Below are 23,498 nucleotides of genomic sequence, written 5' to 3'. Positions count from 1 at the left end.
AAATGTTCAGAACATCAGAGTGAGTTCAAAGGCTGTTTAAAGTGACTGATAATGTGGTTCAGTTTATTGTTTCTGCCTCAGCATTAGTCTAAATGTTTGAACAATAAGTACTCCATCTACATAGTTTTAAATAGTCAGGTATGATCTCTCAGTGACCCCTAGAAATGCTGATTTGTCACATTTAACATAACTAGTGTATTCTTGTAAAATATATTCACATATCTTTTAAAGGTATATTTACACAGAACATAAGTCCACATGTAAAATGTAGCACCTGTTCTTTTTTTGTTTGGAATTAGTATTACCTGTGTGCTTTCTGCTTCAATAACCATATTGTCTGTTGTATGACCAAGGTGTGCTTCAAATTTTGCTCAATACATTAGTCATACTTCCAGACATGAAAGTTTTCCACTCATCTACATTGCTAAATATGTTTGGGGGTAGGAGAAGGGGGCTAAAGTTCAGTGACAGAGGAAGGAGAAATATACAACATACTCTATAAATAAAGATCTGGAGAAAGGGCAATGTGTTTGAATTTAAAAGCTGCTTTAAGGTATGTTCAGGATGGTTTGACAGTAATACAGATGAAAATTTAGTACTAAGATTTCCTGTACTACATTTGTTTGATGCATCATGTGTGTACTTGCAGGCACACGCAACAGAAGAGTTGAGAGTGTTTTTTTCTTGTATTTTTGTTTTGTGAAAAACCTTTAGCTATGTTCATGACACATTTACTATTCCTCTTTGACATTGTGGTTTCTAGAGTTGGGCAGGAGGTGGAATTATCTCAAGACTCAAATCGTACACCTTTCCAAAGGCTGGCAGCAAAAAGGTGCCTCATATACTTTTTTTCGGTTAAAAATACTTACATGACTAATTTCACTCTCTTCTCCTCCTCTTTTCACTTGCTGTCTTGACTACTAACAATTAGATTGTGAAGATTTTGTAAGCTTTCTGCATCTATCCTAATTCCCTGCATAATTATGGGCTTGATTTTATAACTGAAGCAATGGGTTTGGAGGAGTTTTAAAAGTAGAGGGACTCTTCTTACATAATTCTGGCCACCAATATACATGAAATGTAAGTGATAAATTACTTTTCAAAACCATTCAGTTATAGCAGAACAAAATTACATTTCTACTCTCCTTCCTAATCAGAAAATTGTCTTGCTTTCACAATTATGTTATTACTGAGCACATTTAGGGTACAATAAAAACAACAAAATACATACTTACATAACCTATGTGCACAAACCTTGTTATACATTCACTTACATTTGGGCAAGTGTAAGATGTCAAAAGACCAAACAGAATGGGAAAATTGGTAAGGTGCCAGGGAGCTGAGGGGACCCCAGCCCTGTCCTGGTGAAAATGCTCTTGCATGGCCAGAAAATGGTGCTGTCCAGTAATTGATGTAGTTCTGAAACCTGTAGCTATACGTTTGTTTGCATGCTGAGAATAACATGTATGGCCCTATTCGATCCATGAGTCTCTCTTTATGTTTATTGATTTATTTCCAGTTGCTCTTCAACTAAAATGAGCAGTCATGAAAAGCCCTAGAGGTATGCTACTGTTAGGAGTGAAAAGCTGTGTTTTGATATATACTGTATTTGATAATCCTGATAAATAACAAATACTCTTTTCCTACAGCTTCAGTTCACTTTTATGCTGAAGTACTAACAGCTGTTGTCAGCTGTGTATCCCTGGAGGACCCACATCTCTTTTTCATTGTGTGTTTATCACATACAAACACAGATGCAGTCTCATGATCTGCCCTAAACCACCTGAAATACAATGCCAAACTATCACACATTCTGGGTTGATTCAGAAAAATGAGTGTAGGGTCTGAACTCTGTAGACATGTTTTTGGTCACACTGCTTTCTGTTAACCTGGTAAAACCTGTGTCTTGCTCTGGTCACTTTCTGCTGTTAAATACCTATTTCCTGCCTTCTGGGCAACATACACAGAGTAGAGACTGAAGCATATTGCCAGAGAAAAAACAGTCATTTAAGGAAGTAGTTTAGGAAACCTGATTTGATCACCACTTTCGTGTACTTAACCCTTAATACTCAGACCCACATCATACTGCCAGATTTTAGACTCTAGACAAAAGTCCTGCTCTGAACAATTCTAAGACTGACCATTTGTTAACCTTAACAAGCAGAGTTTACTTTAGACCTGGTTAATTACACAATCACTTCTACTATGTCAAAAGCTTTCAGACAGTAAACCAGAAAAATTCTACTTATTTTAATTGTTATGTTATATTTACTCCTTCCTGGGATTTTTTGGTTTTTTTATTTCCCAAATGCACTATTTGTATTAAATTTTAGGATCCAGATCGAAACTTATCAGTCTGTTTTACCAGTGCAAAAGTGTTAATTTAGACAATTTAAAGGAAATCCTGCCACCTAGTGGCAACTGGGATGCCTTCGCCAAAGCTCATTGAGGTTATGGCTAATGAGATGCTTGTCATGCAGTATTCCACTATTAAATTTTAATAAAATAAGATTACTTTATGGTATGCATTTTTTCAATTCAGAATTATTAACCTGAAAGAATATTGCACTTGCCGTATAAGTCAGTCTTCTTGATGAACACAATCTTCATGAGAATATTACTATACTATTTACTATAAAATTATAATCTGTGCAGTAAAAGTCAGATTTAGAGTAGTTGGAGCCATTTCATTCATCTGTCACGTTTTTAACAGGCTCCTCTAGAGAACTCTTTTCTTGTATTCCTTTTCACTGGTTGAATAAATCCACGATCATTTTGCCCATTCTCGGTTTCTTGTAAGAATACAAGAAGTAATCAGTTATCCTATACCTTAGATGTATTAAAAAAAGATCCTTTTATCCAAAAAATATATACAAAATTAAACTTGCTGTTTTAAAAGTGTAGGGCAGAAGGGACTCTGCATTTAAATGACAGTTAAATAAAAAGGAAATTTTATTTTACTATCACTCAGATCACTGTATATGCAAGGATGCATATCTCCTTCCCCATTTCTAGTCAGTCTTCTTGACTTTAAGAGAAAAAAATTCCAATTCCTGGTAGAAAATCCAATTCAAAGTTATGCAAGGTGGGTACATGCTGTGAGTACATGACTGGCAGGACTAAAGAAAAACGTCTGAGGTTTTCTGAGTGCTGCACAATTTTCCCAAGTTGCTAATAGGAGCTGAAAAGGTGCCTGTGAAGTATTAAATTGTAGTTCAGCCAGAAATCATAGAATCACAGAATGTTAAGGCTTGTAAGGGACTTTAGAGAACATCTAGTCCCAGCCTCCTCTGTCATGAGCAGGGGCCCCTTCCACTAGACCAGGTTGTTCAAGGCCTTATCCAATCTCTCCTTGAACACTTCCAGGGATGTGGCATCTACAGCCTCCCTTGGCAACCTCACCACCTTCATAGTAAAGAATTCCTTCCTATTATCTAAACTGAATTTTCCCTCTTTCAGTTTGTACCGATTACTCCTTGTCATATCACTACAATTCCCAATGAAGAGTCCCCCTCCAGCTTCCCTGTAGGCCCCCTTCAGATCCTGGAATGTTGCTGCGGGGTCTCCACACAACCTTCTCCTCTCTGTGAACAGCTGCAACTTCCTCAGCCTGTCTTGGTAGGGTAGATGGTCCAGTCCCTTTATCAACTTTGTGGCCTCCTCTGGACTTGCTTCATCAATTCCATGTCCTTCCCACGGTAGGGGCACCAGACTTGGATGCAGTACTCCAGGTCGGGTCTCACCATAGTGGAGTTAAGGGGCAGAATCTCCTCCCTCACTTTGCTGGTCAAGCGGCTTTGGACGTGAACTTTTTCATAACCCCCAAGTCCTTTTCTCAGGGCTGCTCTCAATCACTTCTCTGCCCAACCTGTAGATGTGTCTGGGATCACCCTGACTCAGGTGCAGGACTTTGCACTTGGACTTGCTGAAGGTCATGAATTTCACACAGGCCCACCTCTCAAGCCTGTCCAGGTCCCTCTGGATGCCATCCCTTCCCTCCAGTGTGACTGCATCACACAGCTTAGTGCCATCAATGAACTTGCTGCACTCAATCCCACTGTCCGTGTCACCCACAAAGATGCTGAGTAGCATCGGCCCCGTCCCTGCAGGACACCACTCATCACTGGTCTCCACATGGACATTGAGTCCTTGACCACCACTTTTCACGTGTGATTATCCAGCCAATTCTTTATCCACCAAGTGGTTCATCCATCAAACCCACCTCTCTCCAGTTTAGGGACGAGGATGTCATACAGAACAGTGTCAAGCACTTTGCATAAACCCAAATAGACAATGTCAGCTGCTCTGCCCCATTCACCAGTGCTGTAGCCCTGTCATAGAAGGTCACCAAATTTGTTGGATATGATTTCCCCTTAGGAAAGTCATGTTGGCTGTTACCAAACACCCCTTTTTTCTCCATGTGACTTAGCATAGTTTTCAGGACCATCTGCTTCCTGACCTTGTCTGGTACAAAGGAAAGACTCATTGCTCTGTAGTTCCCCCGGTCTTCTGCTTTCCCCGTTTTAAAAATGGGAGTCATATTTCCCTTTATCCAGTCATCAGAGACTTGACCTCACTGCCACAATTTTTCAAAAATGACAGTGGCTTAACAACTTTGTCTGACAGCTCCCTCAGTACCCTCAAATGAATCTCATTGGTCCCATGGGCATGTACACATTCAGTTTCCTTAGATGACCACAGACCTGATCCTCTCCTTAGGACTTAAGTGTTCATTGTTAACTTAAGTCCATTCAGTGGACTTAGGGTGTTCATTCTCCCTGTCCCTGCATTTTCCTTTCTCAGCTTGGGCAATGTGACTACAGAACTTGCCATTGAATACTGAGGCATGGAAGACTGGAGAACCTCAGGCTTCTCTTTGTCCAGGGTAGCCAGGTCTCCCATTTCCTTCCAGATAGGAAAAAAAGAGTATTAATGAAAAAGACATTACTAAGCTATTGAATCCATCTGCAACAATTAGAAATAACACTCCACATATATTAACCAAGTTAAGTAATGATAAACAAGACACTGTGATTCTTCTTAAACATGAGCAGCTCCCTGAGAAAGAGAACCCACTTTGTTGTATTTGGTGTCACTGTGTGATTTCCAATTCACAGCTGCAGAGCTTTATTTACAAGCATGGAATTGATGTACTTATTTTTTTAATGCAGTTGCTGAGCAAGAGCATCCAATCCTTTCTGATTTTTTGGTTGTTGTTGTTCTTGAATTGCAACGAGCAGAAATGTCTGGTGTCAAATTTAAGGACTCATCTAGGTCTTCGCCAGAGCTATGTTTTTACCAGACGTTCTTCACTAGTGAATGGATTCCTGAGGTGTTCAAATTTGGTGTATGTTAATTACATTTGGCCAGTTAAAAGTTGACTTCCAGTCTTAATGGGGGTTTGGGGTTAGTGAATTACCTGTGTAAAATAGTGACACAGGTCTTGGAAAGCTGCCAGGGTGAATCAGTCTAGAAAAACAAAACTAGAGCTGAGGATCTTGGTTTATACCTTCATTTGCCTCCCTTGTTCTCAAGAATGATAGATCAGACAGTTTGTTCCTTGATGTATCCCAGAACTCTCCAGAGTTTTGTGATTTGCTTTGACAGCAAATGGCCCTTTAACACTGTTCCAAATACTAAGCAATTCAAGTCAGAAACATTACCCTTACTGTGCCTGATTTCACTGTGCTCATCCCACTAGGCCAGAATATTGCTGAAAACTGGCTTCCTACACATGGTTTGCAGTAAAATCTGTGTAGTGAAACCTTTTCTATTTCAGCCAGCTGGGCATATACCATCATGATTTCAAGGTCTGTAGTTCCCAGGTCAGGTGTTTCCCCTACTAAATGCAGTTTCCAAATGATAAAACTTCTATTGCATCCAATAGTTCACTACAGGAAACTTCACAGAGTGGTTTATGTTGGAAAGGACCTTAAAGATCATTTTGTTACATTCCTTTTGCTATGGGCAAGGACACCTTCCACCAGAGCTTTGTTTCTCTTTACTTGAAAAGAAGCTAATGTGCAGAAATAGGTTCTGTAATTCCCGTGTTCCCAACAGCTCACAAACAGAAGCGACCAGATTAGTAGTTTCCCTCATCTATGTACTTCATTGTGCCGTACCCAGGTGAAGAGTTCCAGAACAAACAATGGATGAGATGGTTTGTGTACTCCATATTATTTCTCTGACAAGAGTAAAGGCAGAAGAATTGTATTTGAACCAGATGCTTAATTAATTGGGTAATCTTCTCCCTCCTTAGAGCAGATGTCCTAATATCTGGTCCATTATGTTTGTCCCTGATGGTTACACAAGCCTATTAAAGTAGTAACTTTTTACTCCAGTTTCTTCCACTTCTTTAAAATAGAGTCCCTCTGTAATATCCACAAGAGAAACAGGAAATTGTTTTTTGTTTTCATTTTTGCTAGCAATTTCTCTGTTGCCTAGGTAGGGGGAGAGATAACTTGAAGAAGGAGGAAGGATAAATTAAAGAGAAATCCTTCTGACTATTTGTGTTACATGGCAAATTTGAAAAGAGGATGTAAATTTAATATCTGCAGAATAAGATTTGTGCATGACCCACTACAGTTAATTCTCTCTTATCTAATGGTCTGAAATATTTGTCATATCTTTCTACGCTTTTAGCCTGCTCTAACAATAGCCTCCAGAATGAAATAACCTCTTCTGGTTCCCTTTCCTTCTGATTCTTACGTATGGGTGTCTTGCAATCATTATGCCAAAATCCTTGGGGAAAAAAAGTGCTTTTGACTTACCTATTCATTGTTAAACAGAAAAACTTTATTTGTGTGCTACAGCTTCAGTCAACTATTAGCCACCCACAAGAAGAAGCACCTTTTAATCCTTATGTGCTGCAAAGGAACAGAGGTATTACAGGAGCAGAAAGAGGTAGGCAGAGTAATATATAGCATTAATGCAATTTTCTTCTTTATGGGAGAGATCTCTCTCAATCCATGTTTCTTTTTTCTTGCATATATTTCACATTCTGTTACATATTGGTGTAGCCGCTATCATAACTCCGTCCTGGTAGCTGAAAATGTCAGATTTCACCATCTATAACAAAAATCTTTTAGCAGAAACCCTTTTTCCATTTTGAAGTGGAATATTATTATTTCCTTGACTCTAAAAACTATATCCTTGCACATCATAAAAAGAATTGTTGCATCCACAGTGCCAAGCATAATGCAATTAAAGCAAGGTGCCTAAGAATGAAGTACATGTAAGGCAGCATTCTGAGTGAAGAATTATGTGAGGTAACTAATGGGAAGTACTAAGGAGAAGGGCCAACTTCTAACCCTCTTGTCAAGGAATATCCTGGTTTCACCCTGCACAGATATTCAGTAGTTACAGCATGTCACCAGGGGGAGGCCACTGTCTTTTGGTGTGTTCTAAAATGCTTATAATGGGCTATATGGACTATATATATGTGGTTTCTTTATAATGCCCTTACAAGTCAAACACACTGATGATCTTGAACATAGAAAAGGTGAATATATTAGCTGTGGCGGCAAAAATGTCTAAAATCATGTCTTATTTTTTCATTGTTTGAACTGCAGGTGATCAGAGGGAAGCCTTACCCATGGATACTGAGGTCTATGAAAGTCCATATGCTGATCCAGATGAAATTAAACCAAAAAATGTCACTCTTGACAGGAAATTGTTAACTTTGGAGGAGGGTGAACTTGGCTCTGGCAACTTTGGTACTGTAAAGAAAGGGTTCTATAGGATGAAAAAGTGAGTGTTGCCTTCTATTTTCATGGAATCTAATATGTAAAAATTCTAGCCTTTACTTTTTGGAGCAGCAGTAATCTTTGCATGTCATTTGGGGTGACAGACCGTAACTAATTTGGGCTAATATTCACCAGTTTCTCTCTTTGTACGTACATGTATGCACTCATTTTAGTCTGTAAAGTGCGAAATGCTGCTTATGACTATATTCTCTCCTGACGGGGATAGTAGAGTGGGAATTCCACTGTGTTCCTCAATAGTTTGCAAAAGTACAAATGCTACACAGTATTTCCCATCTGCACAACATCTCTGTCAGAAAATGTGTAGAGTGCCATGGACAGTTCACCTATAGCAAAGAGAGCTTTGCCTAAAGTAAGTGTGATAAATACCAGTTTTCCTGAAGCTGAAATGTTGATTTTCAAGGAGACAGAACATGTTTTATCATTTTTTACCATGTCATGTCTGTAGGAACAGACCCTGTTTGTACTTGATTTCATGCATTTTCATAGTAAAATGTTATCAGTATGCTGTTTATGTGCATGGACTGATTATGTACATACTCCCATCTCTTGAAGTTGGAGGGATTTCTTTAACAAGGGTTTTCAGAAGCAGGAAGGATTTTTATTTTTCCAATATAGGCTGTAGGGATTTGAAGGGCTCTGATCTTGGCTTGTGTATTTTTTAATCTTGTTTCACACTTGAGCTCTGTTGATCTCATCAGTCACTCCTTCAGTTTGCTATATGAATGGGAGGTTGCAGAAGTAGGCTTAGATTCTCAGGATTTCAGAGCACTGCCTTGGGGCCTGGCAACGCTGTGTGTTCCGGTCTCACCCCCAAAACACTCCAGTGCTTAGAAAGGTCTTTATAGTTTTTCTTGCCAGAAGAGCTTTATGCTATTCTTGCCAGAGTGGACAAGAAAATTTTGTCCGGTATACTTTTTTTCAGGCTTCTTAAGGCATTTTTATGACAATCTGTAATTGTCTCAGGTTCTTTTCATTCTTGCTCTTTTGCTTAGCTGTCTTCTGAGCATTTGATGGAGAGATGTTCCTGTTATGGCTGGTTTTTTTCTCCTCTGAGTGTCAATTGTGTCTTTTGTCCCAATTTGTACTATGTGAATGGAAACATCTGATGAAGATTGTGTGCATTAGTGCACAGATTTTTTAGCAACTAGTCCCAGAATTTGATTCTTTTTTGCAGGGGTGCCAAGCCCGTGGCTGTAAAAATTCTGAAGAACGAGAGTAATGATCCAGCCATAAAAGATGAATTACTGAGAGAAGCAAATGTAATGCAGCAACTGGATAACCCATATATTGTCCGAATGATAGGGATATGTGAAGCTGAGGCCTGGATGTTGGTAATGGAGATGGCTGAACTTGGGCCATTGAACAAATTTTTGCAAAAAAATAGGTATGTGAACTTTGATTCCATTCCATACGATACAGGTCCTTTCTTTTATTTTTTATTTTTCTTTTTGGACAATTAAAATTGATATGTTGTCACTGTAATATTAATGATTGTAGTTATTCTTCACTGAAACATGTTTCTGAACTGTCAAATATTTCTGCCAAAATAGTGTATTTTCAATAAATGAGAGAATTTTCACATATCCTTCAATTTCTCCTCTATTGATGTGATAACACAGCATCTTGCCCAGGACAGGAGCCTAGATTGCCTTTTCTAATTGAAGCTTAGCTAAATGTAAGTGGATCAGGTTCCCAGTGTAATGTGGACAAGTTCAAAGTAGAGATTTGTATTTGAACTCCATGAAAAGTCAGGAAAATGAGCTACTGACCTCTTTAAAATTCAATTGTGATTTTCAGACATGTCACAGAGAAGAATATAACAGAGCTGGTACATCAGGTTTCCATGGGGATGAAATACCTGGAGGAGAATAATTTTGTTCATAGGGATCTGGCTGCAAGAAATGTGCTATTAGTCACCCAACATTATGCCAAAATTAGTGACTTTGGACTTTCTAAAGCTCTTAGTGCTGATGAAAATTATTACAAGGTAAGGTTTTAACCCAACATGGAAGCTGTGTAGTAACATAGCTTAATAAAGATATTTTCAGTTGAAATGCAATTGGTTTTGCAAGTTGAAAATCTGAAATATTATGTGTCATTCATTGTTTTATAGCCTGATACTAGATTGTCAAATTCAAAATATGTGATCAACATTTAGAGACATGTAGGGAGGGAAAAGCTCATTCCTCTTTTTACTTGTCTATTTTCATTTACTTTTGGTACGCTTGTCATTAGAAAATTGAAAGTTATTGTGGAAATGAGATACTACCTTACATAAAAGGGGGAAAATGTATTTGTTGCAAAACAGTTCTTGTCATGTCCAAGGAAAATGTAGGCTAGCACTAATACATTGTCTTACAGAACAGAATTAGGGAAGGTTTTTGAGAGAATAGCATTGTTAAATAATAAAGTAACCTAAGCAAAATTTGTTTATCTTGGTTTTAAATTCACTGGACCTCTGTACAGCCAAAATGATTAGAATAATTGCATCATTTAATAAGGTAAAAGGTGGGAGATAAAGTTACATGTCTATATTTGTTTTCCTGGTATATTCCTCTTGCAATTAAAATTACTTCTTCCTTCTGCCTATGCCCTTTTATCGGCTCTTTGAAACTAATAATCCAGCCCATGAAACACTGCAGAGGAGGAGCAAGCACATGCTCCCTTCTGATGACCTTCCTGTATAGGAATAGTAGTAACTGCTGCCAGAAAAGGCATCTTAAATCACTGCCACCAGCCTAGCCAGAGAAGCTTGTCAATCCCAGCCTCAGAGCCTTGAGAATTAGTATCAAAAGTCCATTTTCTTTACAACTCCACGGGATGCAGTTGGGTCCTGTCACTAGATCTAGCACTGTGCTCATATAGCTTGACACTTCAGTGGGCATAATGCAGCGTTACAGCATAATTCAGGTAAACTGCAGTTTGCCACAAGGCAGTCACTGTGCTTTGAAATAGAGCACCCACTTCAACCACCTGGACATGTCTCTCTTACCCTCTGTGGAGAGCCAAATGGAAAAAACTATTTTTAAAGAGCAACTTTAAATTAAATGTCACTAAGAACATGACTCCAAGTCATCTAGCTAAGCCTTTTTTTTTACCACAGTTTTCATTTCAATGCATTATTTTGAAAGTTGAAGATTAGTAACAATTTGGTAACACTTTTGAAGAAGTTGTTACCCATTCTCTCTAATGCTAACTGCATAAGAAATGTTATGGTATTTAGTACAAATTTGTGCAGAGCTAAGTTAACATGAATTATGTGCATTCAGGTTGTGTTTACTACTTATTGTTGTATCTAGCCTGATTTTTCCTTTCGGTTATGACATATTTTAGGCACAAAGTCATGGAAAATGGCCAGTCAAATGGTATGCTCCAGAATGCATGAATTTCTACAAATTTTCTAGCAAAAGTGATGTCTGGAGCTTTGGGGTTTTAATGTGGGAAGCTTTCTCTTATGGACAAAAGCCATATAAGGTGAGTGGTTGTATTTGGCCTTGTTTTATCTGTAAAAATTCGGAGCAAATTTGAACCAATATCTTTACCTAACTAAAAGGAGTTGTTGCAACAAATGAGTCAAAGCATAGCCCAAAAATCAGTTCCAGGCCTTTGTTTGATTTATGCTGTCATGTGTGCTGTAATCATTTGCAGCTTGGATGACTGACTGTTCTGGTCACCCTGTTCCAGGGAATGAAAGGTGGTGAAGTTGCACAGATGATTGAAAGAGGAGAACGAATGGAACGTCCTGAAGTCTGTCCAACAGAAGTCTATAGTCTAATGAAGTTGTGCTGGACATACAAGTGAGTGTGAGGGGTTGCTCTTTTGATAGAACGTTTTAATCTATATGGTTAATAGCCAGAAGGGGGGTGGGTGAGGTTTATTTCAAAATACATCTTTTCAGCTGGAGTTCAGCTTACAACCATACTCAAGCTAAAGAGTCAATTGGACTTTCAGGTGAAAATTATCTGAGTTACAGCGTGTACTACAAAAAGCCAATTTTGTAGAACAGAGTTTGCTTGTTATATACAGAATACAGGGTATCAAAAAAAGAACGTCCACAAAAAGGTCAGTCTAATGCATTTTGAAAAGAAAGTTTGAAATTAAGCAAATATTTTTGTTTCATTTGGGATTGTGTTTTGTTTAATTTTCATTTCCAAGGCTTTAGCTTTACTGAAATTTCAAAGTCATATTGCCAAAATGTTTATTCCATTCCTCAATATTTAATTGTTTTGAGCTATTTTTCTCTTCTCTCATAACTGAATATGTTGAAATTGTATCCCACACTGACTTCTTATCAGCAAGAGGTAAACCGTCTTTTCAGGTCATACCCGATATGTCAGAAACATTTTTTTTCTGTTTCATAACCATTTAGAAATTAGAATTATGAACTATAGAAAAAAATAAAGCCTACCTGATTTTTTTAATTAGTATACTGCAAAAATGTATTAAAATGGTTTTATGATTTACTGTTTTAAACTATTTTGCTGGAGTTACTTTTAGCTATAGGAAGTCTCCAGAAAGCACCCAAAGTAGACTGTAAGGTCACTTATTCTTCCAGTTCACCATCTGGAGAATAGACCTGTCCAACAAAGGTCTACATTAAGAAGCTGTAGTACTTCATTTTTAGGTACCTTGCTTCTTTGTTAGCTTTATTAAACCTAATACTCTAGAACAAATGTGCAACTAAAAAGTAATTCCTGCCTTTTGGGTTGACTAAAAGAATGCTCTAACAGTTCTCCAGTGAAAGGGATCAGGTCATTATTAACAAACATATCATAAAGCATGCTGATTTTTATATTTTGTACTCAAATATCTTTATTATTGGAAAGAAAATAAATTTTAAAAAGAAGGTTCAGGTCAGGCAGAGTAACTATCTCAATATGTAAAATTGTAAGGGCTTGTTGTCAGTTTAATTCTGTTCTCCAAATAAAGATACAATTGCAGATATACAAGAAAGATGGTACAGTCATATAGTGTGTGGGTAGACTCCTCTCAGGGGTTCTAACTACTCTGTGTGATGGTACTACCCATTATAAGGCAGAATATTGCATGGCAAATAGTCTTTTCTCCAGACTATTAATAAAGTAAATGAAGTAGAAAATTAAATTGAGCTGATTTACCATGTGTTTCTTCTATTACCTTTATCAATCCCAAAGTAACAGGCATGATAGTAAATCCACTGACTGGATGCTCTGCAGTAGTATTTGCCACTTGGTATTAATTTTGTAGCATGATTTTGGTAGTCTGAAAATACTGTGAGCATCTTTAAATGAGCTATCACTGAGGTAGAGTCCCAAGGGCAATAAGGCCCATGCACCTTGACATCTCTCTCCTTCCTGTGCAGTGACATTTGTCATCTTTCCACAGTGTTGACGACCGACCAGGATTTGTTGCAGTCGAGATGAGGTTACGTAACTACTATTATGACATCTCCCACTAACAGCATGGAGAACAGCAGCTTCCTCATCTCCAGCCAGCACCCTCTGAGAAGCAGCTCATTTTCCAAAACCAAGCAATCTTGATTTTTGTACTTCCATTTTCAACCTGCAAAGTTCAAAGCTGAGCCTTGTGTCTATAAGGTTGCCTTTTCTCACTTTCTGCACAAAATCCAGCCCCAAAAGAGTATTGGAAGTGTAACAGTCTCAAAGTGAGCAGCAAGGATGCTAGAGCAGATGCTTATACTTTCGCTACATTCCATTTCATTTTATTTTCAGCTTTACTAGCATTACATTTTGCAGTTCCTGTAAAACCTACTTAATGACTTTGAGCCCTCTTCCTCTCCTGTATTGGAATGCACATAGGAATTTAGATTCTTCTCTTTAATATTCTTAGCCTTTAAATCTATTGAGTTGTTCCAGCCTTCTCTTTCCTCAAGGAAGAATAGTGTAAAAATTTCTCACTGTGAAGCAAATTCACTGTGCAAGTGTGTCAGTTGCTTTGACTGATGGTGTGTTTGATTTTATCACCAAGCCCTTTAAACCAAATCACATTCTTCTTAGTAGTAAAGTAGGCAGGGGGGAATCAGGAGTTTTGACTTCCTAACATCATCACATCCTTTAAATATTACCATCTTTTGTTCCTCATCTCATGTGTGGAGCCCAGCTGTTCCTCAGGGAGTTACTTTTTTCCCCCAGTGAAAACTGGGAACTCAGAGGCTTGATCTTGTCTTGGAAGAAAACATATCAGCACCTAAGATGATTCTGTATTTTAGCATAAACTCCAATAGTGCATTCCTGAAAATACAACTTTGATGGAGCACCGCTTACCTTTCTCTGTGCTTTTTCATTCTTCTCCAGACATACCTTTCCTATGTATCTATTAGGACATACCATAGCTCCTTGTGTTGTGTTTTGAGCAGCAATCATTTCTATCTTTTCTTCAAACCTTTCTTAAAAAGCATCTGTGAGAGTTTCACCACACCTTATCACCTCTAAAGTTAAATTTCACTTGTAGTTCAAATATTTTATAATGGGCATATGCATGACAACATTACTTTTGTCTGCTCCAAAATCTTAGTATTTATCCTGTTATCAATCCCTGTGGGCATCTCAGGAAAAGGCATTTGCTTTATCACTCTTCTGTAATGTAGTGTGCATCTGCATTAAATTGGAAGTATAGTAATAGCAATAACAAATAATATAATCAACTTCTGATTCTGTTTTTACCCTTAGGCTTTGCTTGTTCAATGTCATTTTAAATATTATCAATATCAATATTTCTATCACCTACTACTCACAAGAAGCTACTTCATTGTCATTTGCGTATATCTCAGGAATCTACATACATTTTGTCTGCTAGATATAGAGATTTTAGAAGAATATAAAGAATAAGATTTAGAGTTAGATATATTTATTGCATATGGCTGGTTAGAGTATACGTGTTTAATTTTTGTGTGAGCAGGGTATTCTTAGAGATGTAGTGGTATATTTTTCTCTAGCAATTAAATTCTGTGAGCAATTAAACTGAGAAAGTGTGAAATAATTTTCATAAAAGACAGGACTATAAACAAATGTAGAAGCTACTGGGGTTTTTGTCTTTTTACTAAGTTTATGGTCTATTTGTTAAATAATACCTGGTGACTTTCGGTAGTTTAGTCTTGGCCATCCACTGCAAGACACCACAGGCTACTGAAAGATATTGAGTGCAATAGACCGTGTTTCAAATGTGACCAAACATGACTTACCTTGGAGATGATTTATTTTTTGTCTTGTTTTTAAGAAACACTTTTCTACAAGACCAGCTTGTGTAGAAGTTAGCCATAGTTATATGTAGGTGTTTTGTCACTTTAGCTATGTTGCAGAGAATTTGTTATCTCTACATGTGCAATTAGTACATTTATGGGGATATTAGTTATAAACAAATTGCACAAATCTCTATGAACCAGCGAGTGACAGTACTCAATTTCCCAGAATGAGAGATACATTACTCTGTATCTCTCATGCTTTTTAAAAGTGATGTCTGATACAACAAACCTGGAGGATTATGTCGCCTTCTCTCTTCTGAGTGAATGTCAACATCACTTTCTGGAGTTACTTGATTATTTTTAACTTCACTATTGCATAATAAAAGTTTACAATGAGAATATAAAGTATTGTGAAATAAATGGATTAGGTTTTAACATTTTAATTAAAGATACTTTTACAAAATATGCTGTCTTAACAAGAATCCTTTCATAATTACATGCTTTGTAAAAAATCCTGATGCTGTGCAGAGTGTGTATATGTACTGAGTTACTGTGACTTTTCTGGAAGACTGAGTCTTTCCTGTTGACAGTAAAAGGTACCCAACAGGACAGACAAGCCCAATGAAGCCTGAGCTGCTTTTGGAGCAATTCGGGAATAGCAGGAAGTTCCCAAAATATGCGTGTTGTTACTGCACCTAAGTCTTCAAAGTGCTTTACAACAATACTGTTGTTAATTATGGTTAATTATATTATTGTTAGTTAACAATACTGGAAGATTAGAGGTGCCCGGAGTCAGTGTAGTGTATCAGCTAGCTAAGAATTTCTGCCTTACAGATGTCAGCTATGCAGGATTTAAGTCACGTTATATGACATGGAGCCTCCCTCATAGATACAGACAGCTGTTCTAGGTATTCTAAAATAAAAACAGCAGTATCTTATTCTCATTTAGCTTTTTTTGCATACTCAAGTTCTCAGGAAAGCTAAGGCTAGATCAGTGTGAATGTGAATTTGAATAATAAACAAGAAAGGCAGAAAGATAGGCATCTCTTTCAAGCAGGTGCTTGCCTTTGAGGGGATCAGTCAGTGACTGACTGACTCTGTTCTGCTGTGATTGTTTTCCTGCGTAGCAAATCTGGCCTAATTGTTGCACCTTCCCACTTGTGGGACTGCACGAACCGATATGAAGGGACTTTTTGTCTTTTGGCTGTTTGGACCTGGTTGTCTATTTTTAGATTGACTTGTCTCAGAAATGTTACTTGGTGGTGTAGGCCCACAAGTAATTGTCATGACAGAGTTAAGGAGTAGAAAACTGCAGCATGTAGTTAGGGAGGCTGGTGGAGAAGAAGGACCAGGTAAGCAGAAGGACATGCTAAGAGGGCTTTTCACTGGAGGAAAACAGTCTGATTACTCCTTTGGTTAGGACTCAAATTTACTGAGTTTTTTACTGATCACTGAGTTTTTTGAAGCATGAGAAGCCATGTGCCTTTTCCCATAAAGACACACCCAGACATCTTAAGAGCCCTGTCCAGCCTGTCCTTGCTTCTGACTCTGTGCAAAAAGGGGATCTTTAATCAGACAGTGAGAAATATCCATAATTTTCACCCCTGAAGTCGTCACAGTCAGCACTACCAGTTTGCTGAAGAACCCATCTGCAAGTGGTCTGCACGGCCGGGTTGTGCACCAAGGCATCAGTGTGTCCTCGCCCCAGCCCTGCCAGGAGGTGGCAATGCCTGAACACGGTTGGAGTGAAGCACTTGTCTGGCCATTTCTGGCACTCTCCACTCTGCCCCGGCTGTTGTTGTGCCTGTGTGTTATGGAGGACACAGTCTCTTTGCTCCTTGCTGTGAAGCAGTGTTGCATGTGAGGACAAATCATCATTTATTTATATTGTGAATGGTCAGCTGTGGATGATGAACAAAGGCTTCTGAGACTCGGTGTCTATGCAACCACAGCAGTGAGAGATTGCACACAGAAAGATACAGACCACGCCCCACACATGCCTAGAAGGGAGTGAGGGTGCCATATGGATTGAATAATACAGGGAAACATTAAGCAAGCTATTTTAATTACCAGTCCTGAGTTTAGTGAGGACAGAAGGACTGAAAGGCATGCAGAAGAAGAAGAAAAAAATGGATTCCTGTTAAAGAACAGTCAGAGAGATGTAACATAAATCCTGAGAACAACAATTGTCCAATCACTCAGAGTTCCCTGAAGTCAGACTAGAGATGTGCATCTGTCTCCAAATAGGTATCTTTTTCTTTTCTGTCACATATGTGATAATAGAGACGAAGGCTCACTGGGTTCCTTGGCACATAACTCTGCATGTAGTATAACCACTGCTTCCCTGAAGCAGTAGAGGTGTGCACATTTCTTGATAACAAGAGAAGAGAGGAAACAAGAGGCAGCTGGGGAAAGCATTACACTACTGTCAATTAAAATTCATGACTTCAAATGTAAATAGCCCCTGGATGACCAGTCCAGTGTAAATGTGCAGAGATCATTAACTCCCCTTGTCTGTCGACCATTGCAAATGCCTTAAAATGTCAGGTTAAGAAAGTGTTAGGTCCATGTCTTGCTTAACTGTGTCAAAGTACTTGTGGAGGAATGCCACTGCCATGCCCCTGCAGCTACACTGCCCGCCTAGCGAGCTCCATGTGTCAGAGATCAGCTGAGTGCCAGGCTCCCTGTGCCTCTGCCATGTTAGAAATGCAACACATTTCTGCAACGACAGAAAAAAATAGAAAAGATTTTGCAAAGAACAGTTCAATTACACTGTCTTGTTACATTGCCACCTGCCAGTGGCTGCATTGACATCAACATCTGTTCTTTCTCCTTCCTGCTTTAATAAAGAGTAATTGTGCCGGTTTCAGCAACAGCAAGAGTGCCGAGACTATAATTGCATGACCAAGCAGCAAAACAGGTAGCAGAGAACTTTAATAGCTGTCTCTTGAACAGCTTGAAGATTTTCCTTTAAAAACATTACACACTTAAGCACACATGCACATGTATTTTGTGTAATTCTTTCATACTTGAGTTCAATAATGACTTGTCCTCACTTTTTACCATACAGCCATTGTAGCTGTATCTTCATGTCTTGTTCTAATTTATGTGCAGATTTCACCAGTGTTACCGAACGGTTTCTCTCTGACTGGTGTATCAGGTTCCACCTGCAGTAATCTGAGGCTGAGACTAGCTGGCAAGAATTAATAATGTTGGTTTTCAGTGATAGCTCTAGAAGATAACAAGAAAACTGCATGGATACATCAAGAAATGCTTGAGAGATACAAGCTCACTGAGCTTGTCAAAGAGCAGCACTTTGGGGCATTTTTTTCTACTTGAGCAGTTGTAAATTGACTGTTTGGCTTGGTTTGATGTTTCTTTTCCCAAAAGATACGTATCTAGAGTCAATGTTTCCTTATTTTTCCCTAGTATTGACACACCTTTATACCCATAGTTGTGTATAAAAACCTAGATTATCGATGTCATTTTGTTTTAGCAAGATTTCCTCTGTTGCCAGTAAAGCCCCCAAACTGGGCTGTTTCTGTGCATACAGCTACATTTCTGTTCTAGCAGCTTGCCCAAGCCTCATTCTGACCACTGTGCAAAAACTTGCTTAAAGAGGAGCACCAGCAGACAACCCTCTCCCAAAGCCCTCATGCTCCCTCTGATAATCAGAGGACAATTCAGAGAAGCAATGCACAATAAAGTTCAGCCACCACCATGAGGAAGGTTCCCAACCTCCTCCTCCCAGCGTGTCTGGTTTTCTAGACAATATAGACTCTTTAAGACAGCAAATATACAATGGTACAGATATTTATTATCAGATTACACTGGTGTAACAGGACGCCTACACACACACCTTGCACTCAGGAGCCACCTCATTTTTTGCAGATGTCTAATGCACTAGAGCAAAAATACTTTTTTTCTCTTTTTTTTCTTTTGTAAATGTGTTGTTGAATCTCTCACTGATACATGCATGTCTTTGGCTATTTTAAAATTTTATATTCACTGGTATTACTGCTTCCCCAAGGGCAGGCAGCAATGAGGTACTATTTTTAAACTCTTCAGTCAGCCATGACTTCCTTTTTGTCTATCCACTCTGTAGCTGCCATAGGGAGTGAGCATGGCATTCCTCATCTTCTTGTGGTTTCTACTTATAAGGAATAAGCAAAAAAAGTAGTGGTTCTTGTTGGTGCTGGAGTACTACACAAGTTAGATTACAGGAAAAAGCACAGACTGAATCACGTCTCAGAAATTCACCCTCCAGTGTCACATTGTACCCAAGTTAATGCAAACCAGAACTCCTGCTATACAAGGACAAGTACAAAGCTCACAGTTTGTTCCCAAAACTCCCACAGCTTTTTCCATGCCAGCTATATAAAACAACAACAAAAAAAACCCAAAACAACAAAACAAAAAAAACCTAACCAAACATCAAAACCCAACAAGATTTAATAATATGACACATTCTTGTGTTTGTTTGCAGAACTCTATGTGAGCAATTTTATGAGTCATTTAATTATAAGGAAGCCAAGGCCTGAACAAAGAAATACACTCAATGTTTGCTTGGGTTGAGGACAGTCTCTGTCTTTCTTTCCCCCAAAATGAAAAGGTCCCAGTGTGTTTGAAATGCAGCTAGAAAGAATGAAGACATCAGATGCCACACCAAAACTGGAGTCTGAGACAGTTGTGAGACTGGTGGTACCTACATCTTTTGCTTGAAAACTGCCTTATTTGGTGGTAGTATGCTGCCAGGCCCATGAAGCCAGCATGGCTTCACTGCTTGGCCCCAAGCATCAGCAGGAATCTGCTGATTACGACACATTAACAAGCATTTGTGGAATAAAACCCCAAATACCGCACCCTCTTCACCTAACATAAACATGATACCCTGAAAATGTCATCCAAACTGGGACATGTACTTGAAAGGGAAGGAGCATTTATCACTCTAACCAGTAAATGCAGCCAGTCCTTGCTCCTTCTTACCCAAGGAGCTGACCTGCTGCCAGCATGCTTGTGTCCTGGCTAGGAGATGTTATTGCATACTTTTTGGACGTCACCAGGAAATTACTAACTTCAAAAGGCAGGGTGGGATTAGAAGGGAAAGGGGACAGACACTACACTCATCACTTGCAAAAAAACCTATGAAACACACTTTCACTCATAAGCTAAGAAATTTAAAGTAGTTGGAAACTGGGTCTGGAACATTCAGGTCACCTATACGGCTCAACTTGCAGCCTAGCAAGTAGTACCATGTTTGTAGAGGCAATGTGATACAGCACAATTTTTAAAAGGCCTTTCATTTTGTAAAAACAATGTCCATGTAAGATTAAATTAATGTGCCTTCTTTGGTTGATTTATTTATTTTCCTTAAGCTGTGCTTAGCAACATGCAACAGTGTATAAATATACCTTACTTCAGAAATATTTTATTCTCACCACTAATTAACAGGCACGTACCTTCCAGTCTTGCTCTTGGTTGCAGCAAGCCCACAGCAGCAGGACAAACTTGGTCCAGATCGACCCATTTCAAGGAAGAAAACCTTGCCGATCCTGCTGCATGCTCACTGCTCCTATGCCTCTCTATGGCCTTCTGCATGCCCTTTGGGTTGACCATAACTTGTCAGCAATTCCTCTGCCACAGAGAGAAACTCCTTTGACCCTTGGCAAGTTGTGTGAAGGGCACTGGACAGCAGCCAGCCCTAAGAGACTTCTGTGGGAAAATGGTCCAGACAATGGAGAAACAGCAAAGAACACCTGGTACCACCTTCTGCCTCTACTGAGGAACAGGATCCCAGATCCTGTTCCACTGAGGTGGCAACAGCCCTGGCACAGCCACGCAGCACAGCTGTTCTGCAGTACCACTACTTGCTGGTGAGCCAGGGGCAGAGACTGGGGATGCCAGTGCAAACCTCAGATGGAGGGTTGGTAGCAGTGCAGTTTCTGTCTTTTAGACAAGTGCTTATCAGCCTAACTAATTGTTTCCTCTTCCCTGAGCTGTCAGACGAGCTCTTTTGTGGCTCTCACAGCAGGAATGCCAGTCTACCTGTCTGTGTAAAGAAAGCAAGGGAAGAAATTAGGCTCTATGTGTCATCACAGGAATGATGATGTGCAGAACAAGTGTTCGTGTTGATGGTTGGCATTTTTTGTTATATTCTGGAAAGGTGTCTCTTTTCTGTGGCAGGGTGTGGGGTTTGAAACGAGCTTTACCCCCATTTTAGTTCAGATTGAAAAACACATACCTAGCTTTAGATGACCAAGTGAAGATAAAGGACACAGAAAGAAGTCTTTCACAGTGAATAGCCAAGTGCCCATAAATTTCAAGGTCTTTTTTTTTTTTTTTTTTTTTTTGACCTGTAGCTCAAAACCACTTCAAATGGGTTCTATGATGTTTATTTGTTTCTGTTCCTCACAGTCTGCATGTGACAATGAATAAACCAAAAGGTCACTTTCCTTAAACCTCTCCAGGAAATGCTCCCCAGTCATAAACTCAACAAGGCCACAAAGAAAACCAGCTCAAACCAGCCAAGTTTCCAAAACTGGTGAGTTGACAGGGGCACACACCTGTAGATCTGAGTGGCCTGAACAGGTGGTCTCATCCAAACTCTGCCTGACCCAAAGGACAAAACCCCCTTCCAGATGAAGAACTCTTGGGTAAAGTGAGTGAGCAAGAAGCTCAGCTCACCAGAAGTCACAGAAGTTTAACAAGAAAGAGAACTGTGTTATTTGTATCTTTGTGTGCGTGCACATACACATACACGCACACAGACACAGTCATCTCTGGTCAGGGCTACTTACCAGCCAACATGCCTTATTAAGAAAAAGGCAAGTAACAAGACCTGGTTCTGAAATTTCCTGCCTTCTCTATATTCCTATTTCTCTAGCAAATCTCTGTTTCTGTTGTCATCTGCAAATTTGATGACAAGCAATTTTTCCTATATTTTCGACTCTACAGTAAAATAATGAAAAGGCCTTGGGCCTTGATGAAATGCATCAGATTCCCCCCATAAAGAGGGAAAGGAAAAGCATCTCCTGTCATCTGTCACTTTGCAGTCACAAAATTCATTTAACCTAGAGGAAAGGGTTTTAAAGACCTTAGAATAATGGCACAGAACTGACAGATCACACAACAAAATTTTTTTAATACATTCCAGATGTATTGCTTCAGCGAATTTAATACAAAGACTAATCTGAATTACTGTTCCTATGGTTGTCACTCTTCAATTCTCTCAGGGCTACATGCCAAAATTTTTCTGCTTTCAACTGCATGGCTTTCAACAAAGTCAGGCCAAGGGAGTACACAATTTGGTCTCAAGTAACTAGTTAAAGTATTTGAAGCTGTTGCCAGACTTTTATGAGCTCAGTTCAAAATGACATTTAGGGAGGTTTGAAGCATCTTAGATAAGAAAGATGCTGAAGAAATAGAGGAGGATCATCTGCAGAAAAAACGAAAAAAAAGGAAAATCACTCTCCTACTGAAATAATAGAAATTACATCTATAAACAGAAATGCACACGTTATTCCCCTATTCCCAAAGTAATTGTGCACCATTAACAGAAATTCTCAAATTATGAAAGGATATGCAAAGTTATTTAAATCCTAAACCTTCAGTTGTAGGGAAGTGATTTATTCTGTATCATTAAAATGTTTAGCTGCAAAACAGAGAACAGAACTGAACGTTCTGTTCGAATACTTTTATAAATCCACAGTAAAGTTGGAAGACAGCTCCGATACCATCTTAATGGAATCAGTATTATTTACTTAAGGAAAAGCAGTATTTTGAAAATATTAAAAAGGACCAAAAAAAAAAAAAATGAAGAAGTTTAGGCTATGGCAATGGTGAAGCAATCCGAACAAACAATCCAAACTACCTCTGCAAAAATAGCAGAAATTCAGAAGAAGAGATTAATGTCTGAAAATCTTTTGTAAGCAAGAGTATTAACTTCTGCTGTTATGAATAAATGAATTCTAAATTATGCTTTGTCTGATGGATTTTATGAACTATTACCATAATCACATAAACTTCCTTTTTTTATATGAAGCTATGTATAGCATAAGACTTCCCTTTCAGTGCCATGATCAGAGAAACTGTTTGAATGAAGACATTAAAGCAGTGAGATTCCAATTAACATATGAAACATTCTAAATCTGTCAAAATGAGCTGCTAGGATTACTGCTAAACCCAGAAAACCCTGAATGATAGAAGATGAAGGTGAATAGAAACTCAGATGTAGAGCTGCACCCATTCCACAAGCCCCTCTCCCCTACTCTGTTTGATCCCAGAGCATGTATTTTGCAGCCAAATTGTCCTTTTCCTGGTCTACAAGTAGATAAAGAACCAAGTTTTATTCAAAATAAGAGTCAAGGAGAATGTGTTACATAGCACAGGTTTGAAAGGCAGTGACCCTAGCTGTCTTGCTGAACGAGCATAATCTGTCTGATGTAGATGTATGTGGAAAGAGGAGAAAAGAGAGCAACACTGATGCCTGGGCTTAAAAGAGAAGTTTTACATAACAGCTGAAAGAACAAGATTCTTGCACTGAAAAATTTGAA

At 38.8% G+C, this 23,498-nt stretch overlaps 1 protein-coding gene across 3 annotated transcripts in view; it reads left to right on the top strand.

Annotated features, from left to right (window-relative positions):
- SYK (spleen associated tyrosine kinase) overlaps positions 1 to 22,759 on the top strand; it is a 56,724-nt gene extending 33,965 nt beyond the window's left edge. For 2 of the 3 annotated variants that reach the window (XM_010399981.4, XM_019286234.3), the window contains exons 7-14: positions 764 to 832; positions 6,813 to 6,903; positions 7,572 to 7,749; positions 8,941 to 9,150; positions 9,564 to 9,753; positions 11,100 to 11,240; positions 11,451 to 11,563; positions 13,131 to 22,759. In XM_010399981.4, the coding sequence (XP_010398283.1) occupies positions 764 to 832; positions 6,813 to 6,903; positions 7,572 to 7,749; positions 8,941 to 9,150; positions 9,564 to 9,753; positions 11,100 to 11,240; positions 11,451 to 11,563; positions 13,131 to 13,203 (1,065 nt within the window). In that variant the 3' untranslated portion in view covers positions 13,204 to 22,759. The remainder of the gene's footprint in view (positions 1 to 763; positions 833 to 6,812; positions 6,904 to 7,571; positions 7,750 to 8,940; positions 9,151 to 9,563; positions 9,754 to 11,099; positions 11,241 to 11,450; positions 11,564 to 13,130) is intronic. The other variant, XM_010399983.4, reaches the window with a different exon arrangement.
- The last annotated feature ends 739 nt before the right edge of the window (positions 22,760 to 23,498 follow it).

Source organism: Corvus cornix, chromosome Z (genome assembly GCF_000738735.6).
Source record: "Corvus cornix cornix isolate S_Up_H32 chromosome Z, ASM73873v5, whole genome shotgun sequence".
Classification (NCBI taxonomy): Eukaryota; Metazoa; Chordata; class Aves; order Passeriformes; family Corvidae; genus Corvus; species Corvus cornix.
Note: the sequence above shows the minus strand (reverse complement) of the source record. Positions and strands in the feature narration are given on the sequence as shown.